At 42.4% G+C, this 20,547-nt stretch overlaps 1 protein-coding gene across 5 annotated transcripts in view; it reads right to left on the reverse strand.

Moving 5' to 3' along the window:
* The window catches only part of BOD1L1 (biorientation of chromosomes in cell division 1 like 1), a 57,234-nt gene that overhangs the window by 5,477 nt on the left and 31,210 nt on the right, over window positions 1-20,547 (reverse strand). For 3 of the 5 annotated variants that reach the window (XR_007137408.1, XM_047798046.1, XM_047798050.1), the window contains 15 exons: window positions 20,196-20,263; window positions 19,014-19,098; window positions 16,443-16,486; window positions 14,983-15,040; window positions 13,273-13,337; window positions 12,604-12,676; window positions 11,316-11,401; window positions 9,164-9,248; window positions 8,725-8,798; window positions 7,330-7,405; window positions 7,217-7,251; window positions 5,486-5,531; window positions 3,379-3,428; window positions 3,197-3,281; window positions 2,631-2,784 (listed from right to left, as the gene is read on the reverse strand). Coding sequence is in view for 4 of the 5 variants with exons in the window: in XM_047798046.1 (XP_047654002.1) it covers window positions 2,631-2,784; window positions 3,197-3,281; window positions 3,379-3,428; window positions 5,486-5,531; window positions 7,217-7,251; window positions 7,330-7,405; window positions 8,725-8,798; window positions 9,164-9,248; window positions 11,316-11,401; window positions 12,604-12,676; window positions 13,273-13,337; window positions 14,983-15,040; window positions 16,443-16,486; window positions 19,014-19,098; window positions 20,196-20,263 (1,084 nt within the window). In the remaining variant the exon portion in view is untranslated. The remainder of the gene's footprint in view (window positions 1-2,630; window positions 2,785-3,196; window positions 3,282-3,378; window positions 3,429-5,485; window positions 5,532-7,216; window positions 7,252-7,329; window positions 7,406-8,724; window positions 8,799-9,163; window positions 9,249-11,315; window positions 11,402-12,603; window positions 12,677-13,272; window positions 13,338-14,982; window positions 15,041-16,442; window positions 16,487-19,013; window positions 19,099-20,195; window positions 20,264-20,547) is intronic. The other 2 variants (XM_047798047.1, XM_047798049.1) reach the window with 2 other exon arrangements.

A 20,547-nucleotide genomic window follows, 5' to 3' on the forward strand; every position in this document is an offset into this window, starting at 1 on the left:
TGGGTCACAGTGGCACTGACCCACTGAGACACCACCTGACCCTGAGAATCTGTGAGATTGTAGACACCCAGAGCCCTGCAACCAGTCGCCCAAGGCCAAGGAGTCTAAATGAAGGAAAAAGAACCCATTCGTAAATCACAAGCTCCTAAACTGTGTTAAGGAGCAGCACTGATAATCCAGGTAATTATGGAACCAAAAGTCAAATGCGATTTATTTTAGAAGAACGATCTTTTTTTTTCTCTTACGGCTGCACCTGAGGCATGTGGAAGTTCCCAGGCTAGGGGTCGAATCAGAGCTACAGCTGCTGGCCTACACCACAGCCAGACTAACACAGGGTCTGAGCTGCATCAGGGACCTACATGGCAGCTCATAGTAACACCAGGTCCTTAACCCACTGAGAGAGGCCAGGGATCAGACCTGCATCCTCATGAATACTAGTTGGTTTCTTAACCTACTGAGCCACAACTGGAACTCCTGAAGAATGAATTTTAAAAGGCAAATCTGTCGGCTACTTTTAGACATTCACTTGGAGATGCCTAGAAAGCCTATGGAACTGAGTTGGGCTCCACTGTTCTGGGTGATCTGCCCACGACTTACAGAGGGAGGCAGTGGTGCTGGTGGGGTGTCCGTATCCAAATGCACTCCACCCTCCTCTATCAGCAGACATCCTGATTCTGGGACTTCTATTTATCTGAGCTGCCCCACTTAACTTAACTGTGAGGCCACCACCTTACCTGTAGCCCTGTTGCCTCCTAAGGTCTTTTGGCTCTAAAATCTGATTCTTGGAGAAACTAAACCATGGCACAAATGGCTAATATTGTACAAGTTTAGAGGACTTAGAAAGACTTGAGTTTTTTTTTGGCTGGGCCTGCAGCATGTGGAAATCACTGGACCAGGTATCAAACCCAAACCACAACAGTGACAACACAGTCCTTAACTGCTAGGCCACCAGCAAACTCTAGAGGAATTAGAAAAAGGCTAATTTTAAGTCTTTATGCAAATATAGCAATTATTATTATACTATAGTGGCAGGTGTTAATAAGTGATATTCTTTTTCTTTCTTTTTTTTAACGGCTAAACCTGTGGCATATGGACATCCCCAGGCTAGGGGTCCAATTGGAGCTATAGCTGCTGGCCTACACCACAGCCGCAGCAACACCAGATCCGAGCTGTGTCTATGACCTACACCACAGCTCTCGGGAATGCTGAATCCTTAACCCACTGAGTGAGGCCAAGGATTGAACCTGCCTCTTCAGGGATACTAGTTGGGTTCTTAACCTGCTGAGCTATAATGGGAATTCCGGAAAGTGATACTCTTGCAATAAATATTCTTGGACATTTTAATTAATCTTGGATAATGGAATTACAGAAGATGATACCAAGATTAATACTCTGTGAATCACATTAAAAATGGAAAATAGGAGTTCCCATCATGGCGCAGTGGAAACGAATCCAACTGGGAACCATGAGGTTGTGGGTTCGATCCCTGGCCTTGTTCAGTGGGTTAAGGATCTGGCGTTGCCATGAGCTGTGGCAAAGGCCAGTGGCTACTGCTCCGATTAGACCCCTAGCCTGGGAACCTCCATATGCTGCAAGTGTGGCCCTAAAAAGACAAAAAAAAAATTCATGCTGCAGAAGCCATAAAACTGTAAAGGGATGCACCATTTCTCCAAGTGTGCTGTGGGGCAAGGAACACTGATGTCAACAATCAGCGACATGATGACAGGCAGGGAGGGACAGAGTATTGCGTGATAAAGTTAAGTGGGTTTCTTTCCTTTAGGACTAGGACAAGCTTTTGATATTATAACGTACACTGTGGCCTAAGAAGGGCAGAGAACCCACCTGTGTCCCCCAAACTCATATGACCATGGCCCTCTTTTCTCTAGAGGCTTCTGGCTATACTAGGGTCTGGGAGAACACACTTTGGGAAACCTAAGAAATTATCAGCATGTCAGTCAAAGATGGCGGCAGGCAGGCGATTTCCCGTGAGGGACCATTTACAATAGAGGTGGGCCTGCTGCTTCCTCTCACCACAGCCAAGAACGCTGCATGCAGGGATTGTGCTGAGTGTATCTGCGTTTCCACCCACGGTGCTCAGCACAGCATCCAAGACCTCTATTCATGTCTAATAAAAAAGGAACTGAACAGGTTCCACCAAACAGGTGTCTCAAACCTGGCAAAGATTCCAAAGTGGGGGTGGCTCAGGGGTAATGAACCTGACTAGGATCCACAGGGACACGGGTTCAATCCCTAGTCCAGCTTAATGGGTTAAAGATCGGCACTGTCACAAGGTGTGGTGTAGGTCACAGATGTGGCTTGGATCTGGTTACCATGGCTGTGGTGTAGGCCAGCAGCTATAGCTCCAATTGGACCCCTAGCCTGGGAACTTCCATATGCTGTGGGTGTGGCCCTCAAAAGACAAAAAAAGATTCCAAAGTGATCCTCGGAAACAGTTTAAGAAGGAAATTGGGCTCTCCAAGAGGAACTGAAATGTCAGGGGGCTGGGAGCATGTGCTCTCTGCTGAGGAGAAAATGAAAGGGTGAGTAGAACTGGGGATCCCGTGAAACCAGAAGCTGTTTCCTGATGGAAGAGCTGGTGAGGGTTCTGGAACCCTTTGCTGCCCTGTTACCTCTGAGCCTCTGATCTGGCGCTGGACCTCGTGGTGGCTCCGGAGGGCTCATCCTCTTCCTCTTCATCCTCTTCCTCATCTGACTCCTGGTCTCTCTTGTCCTCAGTTGCTTCAGAAACCGATTTCTGGCGTTTTCTCTCTGGCTCTGAGGATTCTGTGCAGATAGGAGGGTAACACCTGGATTGTACAATTCCCAAAGACACTTCCAAAGGACAGTGCCACGGGGTCCAGAGCAGCGGCTATCAGAGACCTGGAGGCAGCAGAAGCGGTTTTCCACTTCCTTTTAGTTTTAGCACTTACGATTCTCAACTGTTTAACTTAATCTCAAACACATTTGGGAGAGTTTACGTAGCAGTTCACAGCCAGCATTTGTGGAAAATTCGCATGTACTCAGAAAAGCATCTGGGACATACCATTTCTGACACAGGATTAGAGCCATTTCACAAGTATTTACGTAATATCAATACTAGCTGCACCCCACTGGATTGTTCCCCGTCCAAAGGAAAACTTACAAAGTGATTCTGAAATGGTAAGACTCCGTAATTAAGAAGCTACCACAAGCGTACCAGCATCCTCAGACAGAGTGAGCGACCGCTTTGGCTTTCTTCCTCTCCGACGCACACTTGCTATAGATTTTTCTTCACCGTCATCCTAGACACAATAAAATGAAAGTCGAAAGGGTGGTCATTTGAGCATTTACTAAGTTTATTTCCAAAGGACACGTCTTGATAGGAAAATGAACACTTACATTGCTTCCAGTTCGCTCGTGTAGGCTGGGTGGTTCTCTACTGGACTCATCTTTAAGAAAAGGAAAACCTCTGTCTGCATCAGCACTTTCTTGGTGTCAAATTAAATTTCAACAGTCTGCGTTGCAGACTGAGTTGCACTCTGACTGTACCAGTGCTAATCAAAGTAGAGTTACAGGACCTCCCGTCGTGGCTCAGAGGAGATGAATCTGACTAGCATCCATGAGGACGCAGGTTTGATCCCTGGCCTTGCTCAGTGGGTTAAGGATCTGGCGTTGCTGTGAGCTGTGGTGTAGGTCACAGATGCGGCTCAGATCCCACGTTGCTGTGGCTGTGGTGTAGGCCAGCGGCTGCAGCCGATTGACTCCTAGCCTGGGAACTTTCACATGCAGCGGGCGCAGCCTTAAAAAGACAAGAAGAAAAAAGCAGTGTTACATAATTTATCACTATTTTTTGCATCTGCCAAGCAGAGGTTGAGGTGGAATACCTCAGTAGAGAGCAATCAGAATGAAGATCAGGACACCGAAGTCTGCATTTCAGATTCGTCCGTCATGAATAAGCTATGGGACCTAGATAAATTACTTAAATTCCCTGGGCCCCAGTTTTCTCATCTGCGACCACCTTCAGAGTCTCTTGGCTCAGATGCTCTGAATTTGGAAAGGGTAGAGGGAGGTATTCAGGAGCTTTCAGGAGCGCCCTAGGCCCAGCAGAAACTGGAGGTCAGGACTCAGACTTCACTGAAATCACACTGAATTGAAAGGTAGGAAAAATGTCATCAGGTAACTTGATTTAGGCAATTTGTTCAGAGTCACATAACTAGCAGGTTGGGTGGGAGCTGGGATTCTTTCGACTCCACATACTTATACCATGGTACGTATTTGCTTCCTGTAGATGTTATCATTTTCTGGGAATGAATCTTGTTTAAAAAAAAATGAAGTGCAATTCAAGGCACTCTTTGAAGCTAAAATTATAAGGATGCTGATTAGATAGTCAACAAGCCCAAGGTGGACCTTTTAATGACGAAATGACTATGTAGCTGCCTTTCCTGAAAATTCACTACACTAACGTAGATGGAGGCACTAAAAACCAAATAAAAAAGAAAAAAAAAGCCACTGAGGCGAATCCAACATTAAACTGGTCATAATTACACAGATTCAGAAAACGACTGCACAACAAAAACCTGGAAACATAATTGTATAGCCTAAAATAGTCCTTAAAGAGCATTCAAGTAGATTTTTCATATGGATTTAAAATATTATATAATTATGAATAAAAAGTGGTTAAAACAAAAACCTAAGCAGAATCTCCTTTCATTAAAATAACAAAACCTTAATTTTCAAAGAGGCAAGAAAAAGTAAAATATGATCACAAAATCACACACAGAGTTAAATGTGGAAAAAATTTTAACTTACATATTTCCTTTACCTTGCTGATCAGAATGTATACTATTTAATCTGACCATGCTATTTGTTTGATCAAAAATAGCTGTCTTGTTCATCTTTTTTTGCTTATGTTAACACTTTAAAACACACCAACAGTGGTTCCTTTTGCTTTTATGTAAAAAAATATAAACCACAAAATTTATATATACACTTTGTAAAAATTCTGAAAAATGCAAGCCACAGCAAAAACATGAAATGTTCCTATTGTCTCGCTGTTCAAAAGTAATCATTATCAACTTTTTGGAATATTTTTTTCTCCTTGGAGTGAGAACATAAATACTTCATTGAAACAATTTTATCTTTTTCATCCTAGCTCTGGAAGCTGTGCAGGCTGCTTTCAACAATAGACTCTTGGGCTGAATTGCTGTCTTCCTGGTCAGTGCCTAGTCCCCAGGCTGATCTATTTCTCCTTTTTCATGTCTGGTACAGTGTGGTTTGGACACAGCACTGCCTTCCCTCTTCTTTTTGTTGCCTTCACCCTCCTCTCTGAAGGCTTCCCAGACTAACAAAACCGAGAGTGACTCTTCTGGCTACAAGAAGAGCTGCTTTTATCAAGGAAGCCACCCATTTTTGCTGAGAAAGAATAACATTCTAAAACCCTCCCCCACAGCCAGGCTCCCCACCTCTTCCTTAGATCATACACAGAGCAATGCTTCTACGTCTATACCTGATTGCATCGCTTTCAGTTTGCTGCCAGGTGGAGACTGTTCTACCTAAATTTAAACAAACAGAAAATTCGAGTCAACATTTTGTCATCATCACGCAGAAGCTCAATCAGTAATGTAAAGGTTTAGGACCCCTGCCTATTATGTGGACAGAATATTTGAATCCTACTTTCCTTTCTGTAGCTGATTAAGTATACCAAGCCAATATGGATGCCTATGGTTCTGACCACAAGACCTTTCCACAAGGAGAACTGGGGCTGCCACAGCCTCTTCCCAGCCACTCTGCTGCCACACTGGGGAATGAGCACTGGGGGTGACACGGGGTTCCCCCACTCTGGTGAACCACCTTACATGTTGGTAACTGTAATCACACACTTACATGTGGCTCTTTGGTTTTGTTGTCTTACAAGAATTCCAGTGAGATAATTAATGCAGGCATTGTTACAGAACTTTATATCCAAGGGAATGGAGTCTCGAGACGGCCACATGATTAGCCCAGTATCACAGATCTGAGAGTAAGTGGTAGAGCTTAGGCTTGAATCCCATTTGCTTTTGTTAGGACTGCAGACATATGTTTGTTCTCTTTTTTTCTTTTTTGGCTGCCCCTTGGCATATAGAGTTCCTGGGCCAGCGATCAGATCTAAGCCACAGCTACGACCTACACTGCAGCTGCAGCAATGCGAGATCCTTAACCCACTGTGCCAGAGATCAAAACCGGCATCTCAATGCTCCAGAGATGCCGCTGATCCCACTATGTCACAGTGGGAACTCCTGTTTGTCCTCTTAATAATGCTATCATTGAAACTCAGGCAACAAAATCTTGATGCAATGATTCTGTTGGGTACGCATTTCAGAATCGAAGATAAAAGGTGTTAAAATGATAAAGTAAGAATTTCCCTTGTGGTACCGCAGGTTAAGGATCCAGCATTGCCACAGCTGTAGTACAGGTTGCAATTGCTACATTGGTGTGATCCCTGGCCACGTGTTGTGGGTGTGGCCAAAAAAACAAAACCAAAAACCAAAAAAAAAAAAAACACAGAGAGATGAAATTTTACTGCTGATTTTCTTGCATTGAAATTAGGGTATATTCTATGATAAAAGGAACTCCACAGAAAGGAGGAGATTGGCGAGACACTCTGGAGGTTTCCATAAAATAGCTGCTATCTAAAACTTATACAGGAGTTCCTGCTGTGGCTCAGTGGTAACAAACCCAACTAAGATCCATGAGGATGTGGTTTTCAATCCCTGGCTTTGCTCACTGGGTCTGGGATCTGCCATTGCTATGAGATTGGTGTAGATCTCAGACGCAGCTCAGATCCTGTGTTGCTGTGGCTGTTGGGTAGGCCCGAAGCTATAGCTCTGATTTGACGCCTAGTCTGGGAACTTCCATATGCTGCAGGTGAGGCCCTAAAAAGCAAAAATAAAAAAAAAATCATATAAAACATCTATTTTCTATATTTTAATCAAGAGTGACAAGAATATAAGTGTTTAGATAACTTTTATACACTAAAACTCACAGGTGAGGATGGAATCAGGTGGAATTACAGCTGATATGTTTATATGAAACTAACAGTAATGAAAGTATTATTTGAATGGTTAGTCGATGTTTGAAAGTCTTTTAAAGCTTTTCAAACACTTAAAAAAAATGACAGCTGAGAATACTAACATGGCAGAATACGCTTCTCAGGCCAAGAGCACACACGTGAAGAGTTCTCATTGTTGCAATTACTTACTGTGATAATGCCAGCATCTGTTCTGCAGTCATCTTCTAAAAAATAAAGATCTCACTTAGAAAATCGGTTTGAAAATTTCTTGCAAGGGATCTGAAAACACACCAAATACCTACTTGTTTTTAATGCTGTTTCTACTGGGTATTTACGAGGCCTTCCTCTTTTTCTTTTAATAATTATTGGCTGATCTTCCTAAGGGGGAAAGGAAAAAAAAAAAAAGCAACAGAAAAGTTTTACCCTCTTTACATAAATAGTTTGTTTTCTCAAAATGGGATTTAGAGGAGTTTCCATCGTGGCTCAGCGGTTAATGAAACCAACTAGCATCCATGAGGATGTGGGTTTGATCCCTGGCCTTGCTCAGTGGGTTAAGGGTCTGGGGTTGCCATGAGCTATGGTGTAGGTCACAGATAAGGCTGGGATCCCGAGTTGCTGCGGCTGTTGTGTAGGCCAGCGGCTGCAGCTCCGATTTGACCCCAAGCCTGGGAACCTTCATATGCAGCGGGTGCAGCCCCAAAAATACAAAAAAAAAAAAAAATAGGATTTAGAGTTTTCCTAAGAGATCTCAAATCTCAGCTTTGTCTCTTAAAAATATGTGACCTTGGGCTTAGGGCTTCATTTCTGTCAGCACAGTTCCCTCACCTGATAAACAATGCTAACTCGGGTATGAATACACGGAGCCTGGAGAACATGAGATAATGGGTAACAGAAGTAACCCCTCAGTGTCTGCTTTTACTTCCGTAATAAATATGTATGCCCACTTAAATGTTGATTTAGTTTTAGTGACCAAATGCGATCCCTTATAAAAAAAAATAAAGGAGGCTACTGAAAACAAACAGAGCTATTAAAAAGCTGTATCCAGACTGGATATAGTCATATCCAACTTGGCAACAGTTATCGAGAAGATCTGGCCAGTGCACAGGTTGTTTCCCTTGATTTCTGAGCCTCCGTCTCAGGTCACTGCGATTCTGTGCCCTGCCGGGCTCTCTGTGAATCTCAAGGGGCCTGGAGGAGGCAGGCCTGGAGGGCTGCCTGCTTCCGCTTCTGCAGCCTCCCAGGAAGCCCTGACTTACGCCTTGCACACTGGGGCCCCCGTGGCACTTGCGGCAGGCCTTCTGCACACCCTGCTGCTGCTATTGCTCCCATTTTGTACTGCTGGACTCCAGGGTTCAGCAGATCCCTGTTCTCTGACCTGAATTGGTGCCTGGCCTGGCCATGCTAAGCTGCTGGGTCAGGAATTGACAAGGACACCGAGGTACAGCTCTGGGCTGATCCCAGGTGGCCGACAGAAGTAGGTCTCATACAAATGTTTGTGTAAAATACAGATGCAGAGAACAAAATTAATCACAATGACAGTGATAAAGTGCACTGCATGAAATGCTGTCCCACTCTACTAAAAAAAGAGAGCTACTTCAAAAGCACTTAAGAACTTTGGGTAAGCTCTCTGAATGCATTTTATTTGTTTTTAGTCCCTAAATAAATCTGAACAAATAAGTACGAAATACATTCCTCACCTCTTGAGATCTTATGTTGTCGTCGTCGTTCTGCTCTGTCTTGTCACCGGCAGCTTCACTGCTGCTGTACTCATCTGTAGAAAGAGCAGAGCCCCATTCACTGCTGGGGACCACAGTCGCTTCTTCACCAGGACACCTACCAAGGCGACTTAGGTTGTCCCCATTACACAGGCACACTGACTCCCTTCTCAGGTGGATACCAAGGTTACTAAGCTGGAGCGTGGTTAACCAATAAGAAGCGTGCTTTGGGTAGAACAGGATCCATATTCAAAGTGAGTCCCAAGCCCTATGGAGAGTCAGCACGGCAGTCTGTGTTACAAGGCAAGGCAGATCAGCAAGCCGCAGTTTCAGCTGGCCAAGCCTGGCGAGAGAAATGCTGACTACTTTGAGGAATTAGTTGCCTCACGGAGCAATCCAGCTAAGCAGATGTATCACTCACCTTTTTCTTCCATGGCCCTTGAAGCAGTGTTGTCTGTCTCAGAACTTGTTTTAGATAATTCTTCTAAATCTCCAGGGTTCTCTTCCTATAGAGAAGTTGAACAAGACAAGAAGCTTCTTTTTCATACTCAACCCTGTTTTCCTTTATCCTCCCAACATTTTCCTTTCTATTTCAACAATTTCCTAGTGGTCTTTTAGATGTTTGTTGGAAATTTTTTTTTAAAAAAGTTAACTATTTTGCTGTGTCAGAGACTATTCAAAAAGATACAAATTCTGAAGGCAGCAAAAGAAAAGCATGAGATTTGGTTCATCTATAAAGCAACAAGGTCATTACGTCTTTCCCTGGAACACAGAAATCACTCCTCTCCCTCACCCTGGACTTTTCAGGAGAAGCTCCGAAGAAAGAACTGAAAGGAATTTACAGCAGGTTTTGTTTTCCTTGCTGGGTGGTGGAGGCTGAAAGACTGGGGAAAGGGATAATGCAGAAGGTGTCAAGAAGAATTCTGGGTATCCAGCTGGGCTGATTGATTGATTCTCATTTTTGGCTGCAGCCATGGCATGTGGAAGTTCCAGGACCCAGGATCGAACCTGGGCCACTGCAGGGACCTGAGCCGCAGCAATGACAATGCTGGATACTTAACCCACTGAGCCACCAGGGAACTCCAGCTGGTCTGATTTACAGCAATGATCTCTCAATGGTTAAGTTATTTGCCCTTGGTTGCATGCCCTTGAGCATGAAATACCAAATTGTTTATACTATAATATCAATATAATGTGTAAACAAAAATACACAAATTCAATTTGAAATCCAAGTACTATTTTACAATATTAAGAATATTACCTGTATATGTGATTTTTAAATGAAAACGGTTAAGGCAAAGTATATTTAACCTTAACATTAAAAACCTTATATGGGAGTTCCTGTCGTGGCGCAGTGGTTAACGAATCCGACTAGGAACCATGAGGTTGCGGGTTCGGTCCCTGCCCTTGCTCAGTGGGTTAATGATCTGGCGTTGCCGTGAGCTGTGGTGTAGGTTGCAGACGCGGCTCGGATCCCGCGTTGCTGTGGTTCTGGTGTAGGCCGGTGGCTGCATCTCCGACTGGACCCCTAGCCTGGAACCTCCATATGCCGCAGGAGCGGCCCAAGAAATAGCAAAAAGACCAAAAAAAAAAAAAACAAAACCTTATATGAAGTTGAAGGGAAAATAAAAGGATACTCTCTCTAATCTGTTCCTCTCCAAATTTTGGAGTATTGTTTCAAGGTTTTTGTTGTGGATAGGGCAGAGGGAGTGACGGGCTTTTTAAAACCCAGTTTCTCTCCTTGGCCACGATCAAGTGAAATTCATGACAATATGTGACTTCACTCTTTGGTTGTTAAAATGCTTTTATTACTTTTTATTTAGTTTACCAGTTATGGGGGGAGAAACTATGAACTGGGTTTAGTGAGCTGGCTGTTGGCTGCATATACTTTTACATGCTGATGTAAATACTTTTGGAATAAGCTGGAAAAAAGTATATTAGGGAGAGAACATAGAGAGAGAATGAAAAGAGGGCAGGAGATTGGGGCAGACAATGAGAAGTACCGAGTATCAGAGATGGAAGTGTACCCGAGAAGAGGCATCTACTAGGAAATGGGGAAAATCTGGGCCTAGGACAAAAGAGAGGGCAACAGCAGAAATAAAAATCTGTGAGCCATTTCCTATATCACAAGATGAAAATAAGATTGCAGGAAAAAATGGCAATGACTGAGGGAGCCCAACCTTAGACTATCTATATTTTAGGGGTTGGAGGTGTGGTAAATAGAAGGCCAAATACTAAAATTTTTAAAAAGTATGTATCACTGTATTTCACTGTTCTGCTGCAACGATATCTGTAACAATGCAAACTACTCTCTGGAAGAAAGCACCCAGAAACCTAAAGAAATCAATAATACGACTGAACAAAACCTTATGATTACATCTAAATTGCGATATTAGTACAATCTTGCAGTTTAAGATTATAAAGTGCAACTTTTTTTGAGAGAGCGAGCCTAAAAACTATACACCTTTTATAATGGAGTGATTATTAGTAGTGGGATAGTAGAACTATATAAAGTACACACAATGATGTAATTAGGTTACCCTAAAACTTAAAATTAGCATGTGGGAAAATACCTTTGCATCTTGTGGCTCAGTTTCTGCTTCAGAACACTGCCTCTGTGCTGTTTCTATTTTGGAATCCGGGACATCAGGATTATCATCTGTAAATCAGTTTCGACAGAATCACAAAGGAATAAAAGCCAAATGAAACGCACAGTTCTATTTTAAGACAGTTTGAGACTTCCTTCTTAGGCTTATGGTACCTCGAAGGCAAAGTTCTTCCAAATGTATTTATAACGTCATGTGATTTGAGCACTGAGCAATGGCCTGGGCCCTAGCAAAGCTAAAAAATACAAAATAAAATAAAAAATCTACAAATGCTCAAATGACAACAACAGGGCAGGAAGTTCCGTGGAGAGGGCTTAGGACACAGAGTTTCCAGAGATGCTTTTAACTTCCTGAACAAGTTACCACCTAAGAGGTTCTGTGATTAAGACCATGATCGTGGGAATCTGATTTTCTTGGTGGAGACGAAGTCACAACTCTTCAGAATCTTAACTTCGTTATTTATAAAACGGCAATAATACTGAACTCACAGTCATTGGTAATGTGTATAAAGTACCACAATAGTACCTAGCTATAGTATGAACTTGATAACTATAAAAAATAATGACATGTTCCTAAGGAAAAAAGGAAAACATTTAACTGTGCCTATTCCTCATATATTACTGAAAAGTATTTACTGAGTTTGCAAATTGTGTCAGGTACTAAAGTGTCAAAGTCTGCATGGTCCAATATGGTAGTTACTAGCCACAGGCGGCTGCTGCAATTTAGATTAACTCTGAATACAGTTTAAAACTGTCTTTCATTCACGCTGACCACACTCAAGTGCTCAACAGTCACGTGTGGCCAGCAGCTACCAGCAGACGAAACAAGTAGAGAACATTCCCATCAGTGCAGTGGGCTCCATCAGGGGGCACCGTTACCGATGAAGACGGAGTACGGCAGGGCCATTAATACGGCGTGTTACCACAGTGCTTCGCTGCTTCCGTGGGGCACCCGTTTATGATATAAGATACAGAGCGCAGTGGCACCTGGCCGAGTCCCAGACCCAGCTTACAGAGGGAACCTGGTTTTCTGTGATTTCCAGGGGCTGGGTCTTCCGCAGGAAACAATCCAGTTTCTAGATCAATTCCAGAAAAGACTCTGGAAGTATCAAGCTGGTTTGGAAACACTACACTCAAGAATTGTAAACAATTACTAAGCCTCAAGAATTTTCTACGTTATAGGCCCACTGTTTTGGATGTGAAAATAATATGATTTTCAAAGATGTCTAAAACAGAAACATACATATTGAAAATACCTAGTTCATCTTCTGAAGAGAGGTACTGCTTCTTTCTTTTTCTTTTAGGCATATGCCTTTCTTCCTCTTCAACCTGGAATTAAGAGTGACTATATTAAAAGACAGCAGAATTTGGATCAAGTCTACTTCGGGGGGGGGGGGGGGGGCACAGTGTATTAGTTTCTACCTTTGGAATAAATTTTTTAAAAATCTTAGAATGATACTTTTGGCATCTAGATTTGGATTTGACTCCTTTTGTAAGCTTGGGTCTTTCTTAAAAGATCTTACTATAAATTCAAATAATAAATATCCAAATCTACTTCTGATTACACACTGTATTTGAATAATCCTAAAATACATTTAAAAATTCTCATTTTACCATCTCTGAAATCAAAGTATGTCTTCAAATGGATGGCATGTCTAAATTAATTACAGCATTTTCAACCTCTTTTAGTGGCCCATATTAAAGAGCGGTGTATGAAAAAACCATCTTGACTGTACAGTATGGAGATGTCCACCCAATCCTGGGACCTGCCGATCACCTAAAAAGCATGAATAAGTAACACTGATATGGAGACTCTTACTATATGCGTTTAATTTTTAACATATACAAAGAAGTATATCCTTTGTGTACAGAAGAAAACACAATGCATAAAACATGAAATACTTGAGTTTCTTGTGACAACCCACCTCTGTAGGACTTGCTTCAACACCGTGACCTTTTACTGCGTTGTCTTTCCCACCATTGGCTGTCCCTGAGAAGCAAATATGAAAAAAGAGAAAGAAACAAAACTTCCCCTTAAATATGTGTTCCAATATTTGTTTTAGGGGTATGTCTGGAAGGGGGAAGGAAAGAATACTTTACAGCCGATTATGGTGGGACCCTCACAGCTATGTCAGCTGGGTTCCATGACTTCCATTTCTAGACAGGAGTAAATGGGGCTCCGGGAGGGAAGAGGCTCCCTGGAACACACACAGAAGACTGCAAGGCCACTTCCTCCAGCTCGTGTAGCAGCACGGAATGAACAAGTGTCCAGGGAAAACTACAGACACTGCTTCAGCCTCATCAGGTTAGCAAGCATCCAATACCAAAGTCTAACAAATACCAACATGGGAGAAGGTGTGGGGTGACAAGTGGTGTACGCTTGGGGACAATGCACACACTCAGTGAGGCTGAAGAGGTGCCATCCAATCTGCAGTTCCATACCTAGAGTTATGGGGACGTCGCATGGGTGCTGGGGCAGTGGGACAGTATCCTGCGTGTCAGCTCTCTTTGTAATTGGGACAAGCTGTAAAAACCTAAAAGTCTACTAACAAAAGAAGCAAAACAGTAACCGTGGTGTATTCACAGAATGGAACACTAAAGAGCAACTGAAGTAAAGTAACTAGAGTTACATGTGCCAATGTGACAAAGAGACTGGGATCGGGGAAGGGCCATAATATTGTTTCAACTGTATCTGTAACATTTTTAAAAATAGGTAATGATGCAAACATACTGCATTTTAGGCTATGACAAAACTAGGTGATGGGTACGTGGGTGGTTATAATTACTGCTGTTTCACCCTGGTTTGAAGCATATGGTATAATGCGTAGTAACTACAGGGGGGTTGAGACCTCCTTCCCCATTCTTGGAATAGAGAATCAACAAAAGCACTAGGAATCAACAAAACTCTCTATTTTGTTTTGAGAAGAGAATTATTCCTCTGGAGGTGGCGGTCTCTACAGGTAACATGGAACGTGGTTGGACCCCTGGGTGATGAGCCACATAAAGGTGACAGCCCTGGTCTGCCACCAAATTGAGACTGTCTGTCAGAAGTCAACACAGTCAAGTCTATGAAACAAACCACAGAGAACTACACATTTGTACTTATGTCCTGTAAGTCCATTGTGAGGTTACCAGCAAAGTTCTAGCAGCTACCTAAGGCAAGGCACCACTTATAAGCTATACCTTGAATGGGTCATTGAACCTCTCCAGGCCTCAGCTTACTCAACTATAGATGTAATGCTGTTAACACTCACTTTACTGGATTGTAAAGCGAAAATTTGCTAAGTAACTGTAACTAGCACAGGGCCTGGTATCTAGAAGGCACCCAACAGATAATTAACATTAAAATTACTATTACTGGGAGTTCCTACTGTGGCTCAGTGGGTTATGAACCTAAGTAGCATCCATGAGGATGTGAGTTCAATCCCTACCTCTGCTCAGTGGATTAAGGATCTGGCATTGCTGTGAGTTGTGGCATAGGCTGCAGATGCGGCTCAGATCCTGCATTGCTGTGGCTGTGGTGTAGGCTGGCAGCTGCAGCTCTGATTTGACCCCTACCCTGTAACTTCCATATGCTGCTGTGAAAAACAAAAAAACCAACCAAACAAAAAAAACTACTAAATTCGTTAACTTACCGTCTCTGTTATGAGATTTGCTATGAATTTCATTTGTTTTCGAGCCTGAATTTTCGACCTAAACATACAATAGAAAAGGTTATCTATGGATAATCTCACAAAAATCTTAGAGGCAGAAAAAAAAAAAGAAAGAAAGGTAATTTACATAATCTGGCCATTTGCAGGTATATTAAAAAGGAAGTGGGGTATGTATTCTTTTTAATTTCACCCAAAAGTTCAAGAGCATAGGACATCTTCCTTTTGAAGTTTCTATTTAATAAATAAGCATCCCACTGTGTTATTCTCCTTGTCTTTAAAATGGTTATGGCTAAGAGTAAAAATTGAGAGAAAAAAATTTCAGAATTCTATGATCCCTCATGATTCTTTTTTCTTTACTTAAAAACATTAAGGGATTCTGATATTCTGTCATAAAATTTCTCTTTGGTAAATCTTGTCAACTATATATTTTTTTTTTTTTAACCTGAGGGGAAGTCTCAGAATATTCTACAACATTCTAAACGCTAGATACAGAATTTCATATTTGGAAAGGACAGTCATGCTTAGATGGGAAAGAGGCAGCTGCCTCTGGAGGTTTTGGCCATGTTTAGAATCCTCTTAACTTCTGGAGGGTAAGCCTGAAGGGAATCAAGCGGGGCTTTCCTCTTCCTTTTACTCAGTAGATGGTGTGTGTTTCTAGATGCAAACGGATGTTTCGGAGGGTGACGTAAGCCCTCTGAGCCTGCAGCTGCCTGGCGGTAAGCAAAGCCCTTCTGAGTCCAGGGCACTGACAAGAAAACGGCTGTCTGCTGCTTGCAAGCACCGTACACAATGTTCGCGCCTCTAAGCATTAAGAAAGACAAGAAAATTCTCTCAAACACAAAAGGGATTATGAGAGCCACAGCTGGGAAAAAATATGCATATATGGCGATTATGGTTTATTATATTCACAAAAGCCTTCTAAAGACACAAAGTGAAGTTTGGTGCTTTAAGTCAGTTTGGTCTTCAGGGTAATTTAAGGCATCACAGTCCAATCGGCAATCTCATTCTAGCAATGAAAAACAGAAAGTGCCTAGTTCTTTGAAGGATTTCATTTGGATTACCAGGGGAGTTCTGGTTCTGTACCAGAAGAAAAAAAATTTCGTGTTTTAAAAAAAAGCCTGGAGGGATCTATCTGGGCCTTCTTCTATTTCCTTACCTCTGTTTCATGACACTGGCCTAAAGAGTCATTAGAACACAGTGCTGCTGAATTCAGAGTGACTCTTTCTGAGGCAAACAACTATATTTCATGACATCAGTGGATACAGTTGAACACGGAACTGAATGTGCCAGTAGGCTGAACTTGAATGGACAGCACATTACAAACGGCCTCCTGTCTCCTAAAGAAATGCACAGCAAGCCCCTCCCCTAAATGCAGTTGCTGTTAAAACCCCAAACCAAAAGAACCTGATAATGACAAAACCCAAACCATTATGGCGACTTACGTTCAGTGATTCTGTCACCAACAAAGGCTCCCCATGGAGTTCAGCTGTTCAAACACAAAAATGAGAAATAAGGAAACTAAATATTGCTTTTGAACCACAGAGAAACAAATTTAGAAATTTTTAGTTAAGTAGGACTAGGTTACTAAGTGGTCTAGCAGCTTTTGTGAATTATAAAATCTTAACCAGTTATTTTCCATAATCTGCGTTTTTGTCATATTACCAGAGAAACAACAAAAATAATGTTGCCTGCATTTTTAAAATAATGGCAGGAATCCATGAAACCACTACAGTGATTTAACCATGCTGGTGATCTGAAGCTTAGAAGAAAGGTAGAAAGAAGCCTGTTGCTGTAACTGTTAAGCTGCACTAGTTCATCTGAAAATAATGCCATCAAATGAAAAGTCAGATCCCGTCCCCTCAAAGAGCAATGGTCTATTTATATTCTTTGGAAACCTGAAGTACAAGGTCTACTGTTTCTACTCAACCATGACAGAACACACATTTTTCTTTTAAACAACTTCCTTTTACGTAAGTAGATCTCTTACTGAAGCATACCTAAACACAATAAAGTAATCTGAAATATAGCTGTGGGAACAAAGGACTTCAGAATCCAAAAATGTTACCTTCTTGACAATTAACAAATGGGATGTTAATTATTTGTACTATAACACATACATACAACTTTTAGCTAATGCACTTGTCCAAATTTTACGCAGATTAGTCATCGTTAGGGTTTGAGCATGTCAGCATGAGTGGCCTACGAAGTCTTGGGGTGGTCTTCCAGGAACTGCCTGGTACTTCTGCTTATAAGGCTCTTGAGGGCACATGCTTTCAAGGATGCCCTTTCAGATGGTTTTGCTATGGAAGGTTTCCACCCTGACTATCCCAGATAGTCCTGGGTGGGGAATTAGACACGCTGCTCCTCACACACTGCCTTTCTCTTTGCCTTGTCCACCAAATATATTCCTATTTGTCCTTAATATTTGGCTCCAAATTAGGTGGGAGGGTAGCAAGTGTTGATGAAAATTCCAAACGTTATATATATATACATGATTTGCTTTTTTTTAGGGCTGCACCTGGGGCATATGGAAGTTCCCAGGGTAGGGGTTGAACTGAGGTGCAGCTGCCGGCCTACGCCACAGCCACAGCAACACCAGATTTGAGCCACATCTGTGTCCTACACCACAGCTCATGGCAATGCTGGATCATTAACCCACTGAGCGAGGCCAGGGACTGAACTCGAATCCTCATGGATACTAGTCGAGTTCATAACCTGCTGGGCCACAATGGGAACTCTGAAAACTCATGTATTTTCTGAACTTTCAAGTAACTTTTATGAAAATACTTGGGGAAATACATGGTTATATGCATATGGAAGCTCACTATAGCTTTACTTATAATAGTAAAAACAACAAAAACTGGAGATCACTAAAAGATATAATAACAAGTGGGAAAATTTGTTACAGACTACTATTAAAACAAATGACGTTGATCTGTATACACTGACAATAGAGGATGCCCACAATATACAGCTGAGTTTAAAAAAATTATAGAGCAATAAAACTCAGGTATCCAAACTGCATCTGAATAAGTCTCAGGATTTCCTAGAGGCCAAGAACGGGAAAGTAATTCTTTCTGTTGGGGGCTAAGGATAAGAAATTCAGCCTTTGCAAGATGTGTCTTTGCTCCTGGATCCTGCTTTCCTGAACTTTTCAGTTTTTTGAGTGCTATGGACTGGATGTTTGTGTCCCTCTCAAACTGAATACATTGCTACCCACCCCATGGATTGAAACCCTAACCCTCAATGGAGTCAGGGTCTCTGCCAGGTGATCTGATTTACATGAAGGCATCTGTAAAGTCTAAGGTGGTCCTGAGACCCAAGTGTTTGAGAGCTGCTGTCCTAGTCCTGTCTGATACTAAGGCTCTTCCCTAGAAAATCTTTAGTGGACACTGAAGACTACTATACAGAGAGACTGAGAAGAGGCTACGCAAGCTGGCAGTAACGTTAGTGACCAGGCAGACAGAGTCCAAGGGCCAAGAGTGTGAGGTTGAAAGAAGTGGGTGCACGGGCTGGAGACTAGCTTTTCGGAAATGACCTGTGATAGGACCTGAAAGGACAGGGAGGGCCACGGAGACACGTTTGTGGGCTAGAGCAAGGGTGTGCTTCAAAGCAACTTGTTTTGGCCAGAATTATTTGGAGATACTGGATTTAAACAATTACCTTACGTAACACTGACTGACATAACACTGACTGCCACTTCATGAGAAAAAGGGCATGCAGTCCTGTACAGCACAGGAGACTATATCCAATCACTTGAGATAGAACCTGATAGACAATAATGAGAAAAAGAATGTACACACACACACACACACACACACGACTGGGTCACTTTGCTACAAAGCAGAAACCGACAGCACACTGTAAATCAACTATAATTAAAAAAATGAGAAGTAAATTAATATACCTTGCCAGTGTTTTATTATGAATTAGCTATTAATTTTTACCATCAATAAAAGGTAAAACCACATGCAAGGAAAAAATAACGTGAACAGCTGCTAAGAGGAACTTACCTCTTCCACTCAGCTTTCTCCCACTCGGACTTTCTGGTGGTGCTACAATTTCATGATTTTTCTCTTCCTCTGATGGCACAAACACCTAAAAAGTCCAAACCACCAAAATAAGTTAAATGAGATTTTTAAAATAAGAGAGTAAGACTAACCTCACATGAATTAAACAAAACACCCAGCATACTGTGACAATATAAAAGTCTACTTTCGAGTTCGTGAAATTTAAAATTCATGTACTCATGTCAACTTTTAGAAACAAAAAGATGAAATAAAATTAATCTTCCATTCCACCCATCAACGGCTCTCCTATTGCTTTAAAGTGAAACTGTGAGTATAACGTACACGGCCCTTCCTGACCTGGTCCCACTCCCTCACCAGGCCTCAGTCTCACCACAGCTCACCCTGAGCCACGCAGAGCCCAGAACTCACCAGCGGCTCTTTCCTTTCTGTGTAGAGCACACTCTTGCCTAGAAGATTCTTTCTTTTCTGTCTCTACCCTACCTGAAAAAATCCACTCGAGTGTCCTCCTTGCAAGCCCTTCCTCCTGCCACCCACTGCTCCTGCTGGTCAGTCTAGCCTCCTCTGCACTACGTCCGCAGCCCCGAGTTGATCACTGTCTTGTCACATATACTTAAAAGGGCACCATGAGATCAGGCTGGAAAGGGGGCATAGACTAAACCGAAAAACACACAGGCTGTGATTTTAAGAAACAAAAACACCCCTCCCCCACTCAAACTAAGTATGGCGGGAAGCCACTGGAAACGTCGGGCAGAGCAATAACATGACCTAATTTATGTTTTTTGAGATAAGTCTCGGGGCTGTGTGAAGACTCGGGGAGGGGCTGGAAAGGAAGGAAGGCCAACGGGGATACCACTGCAGTAGGGGCTGAGATTAAGGTGGCCGCTGTACAAACAGAAAGACACGGACTCAAGCTGTGTTTCGGAAAGGGAAACTATGGGAATTGCCAGTGGATTTCTGCTTTGAGTACAGGGACTCGATGGTGGCACTAGCAACTGAGATCATTACACGGGTCTTAGCCTCTTCCCTCACAGGATGTGACAAGAACAACACTCAAATGTCTTAGGTACAAGGAGAACAGGAGCGATACGCCACTCGAGTGTCTACGTGTGGTGAAAAGGCCCTTGCAGCACTGACAGTGCAGCATAACTGAATTGTCAGCCATACCTCAGTTTTCAAGTTGGCTTTCGGTCTCAATCCTCCCAAATCGTTCGATGCAGACTCTTCACTGCCTACTGAAATTCAAGCCATTAAAAATCAGTTTAGGAATTTGCTGGCGAAATACATCCTGAATCAAAAAGTAATAGAATGTTGTTATCATGCCCAGTTCCTCTGCTGTTTTATTTTGCTGCCAATAGAAAACAATAAAAAGGAATCTATGTGAACATTCTACAGGAAAGGCAGGGGGCTGTTTACTTATTTTAGGGGGGTGGGTGGTGTGAAGATGTTTCCTGCTCTCAAGATTTCTACAGTGTTCTACATCAAGTCTGCCCCTCAATGAAAACGTTCTAGGTTACAG

The sequence above is a fragment of the Phacochoerus africanus genome, chromosome 10 (genome assembly GCF_016906955.1).
Source record: "Phacochoerus africanus isolate WHEZ1 chromosome 10, ROS_Pafr_v1, whole genome shotgun sequence".
In the NCBI taxonomy this organism is placed as follows: Eukaryota; Metazoa; Chordata; class Mammalia; order Artiodactyla; family Suidae; genus Phacochoerus; species Phacochoerus africanus.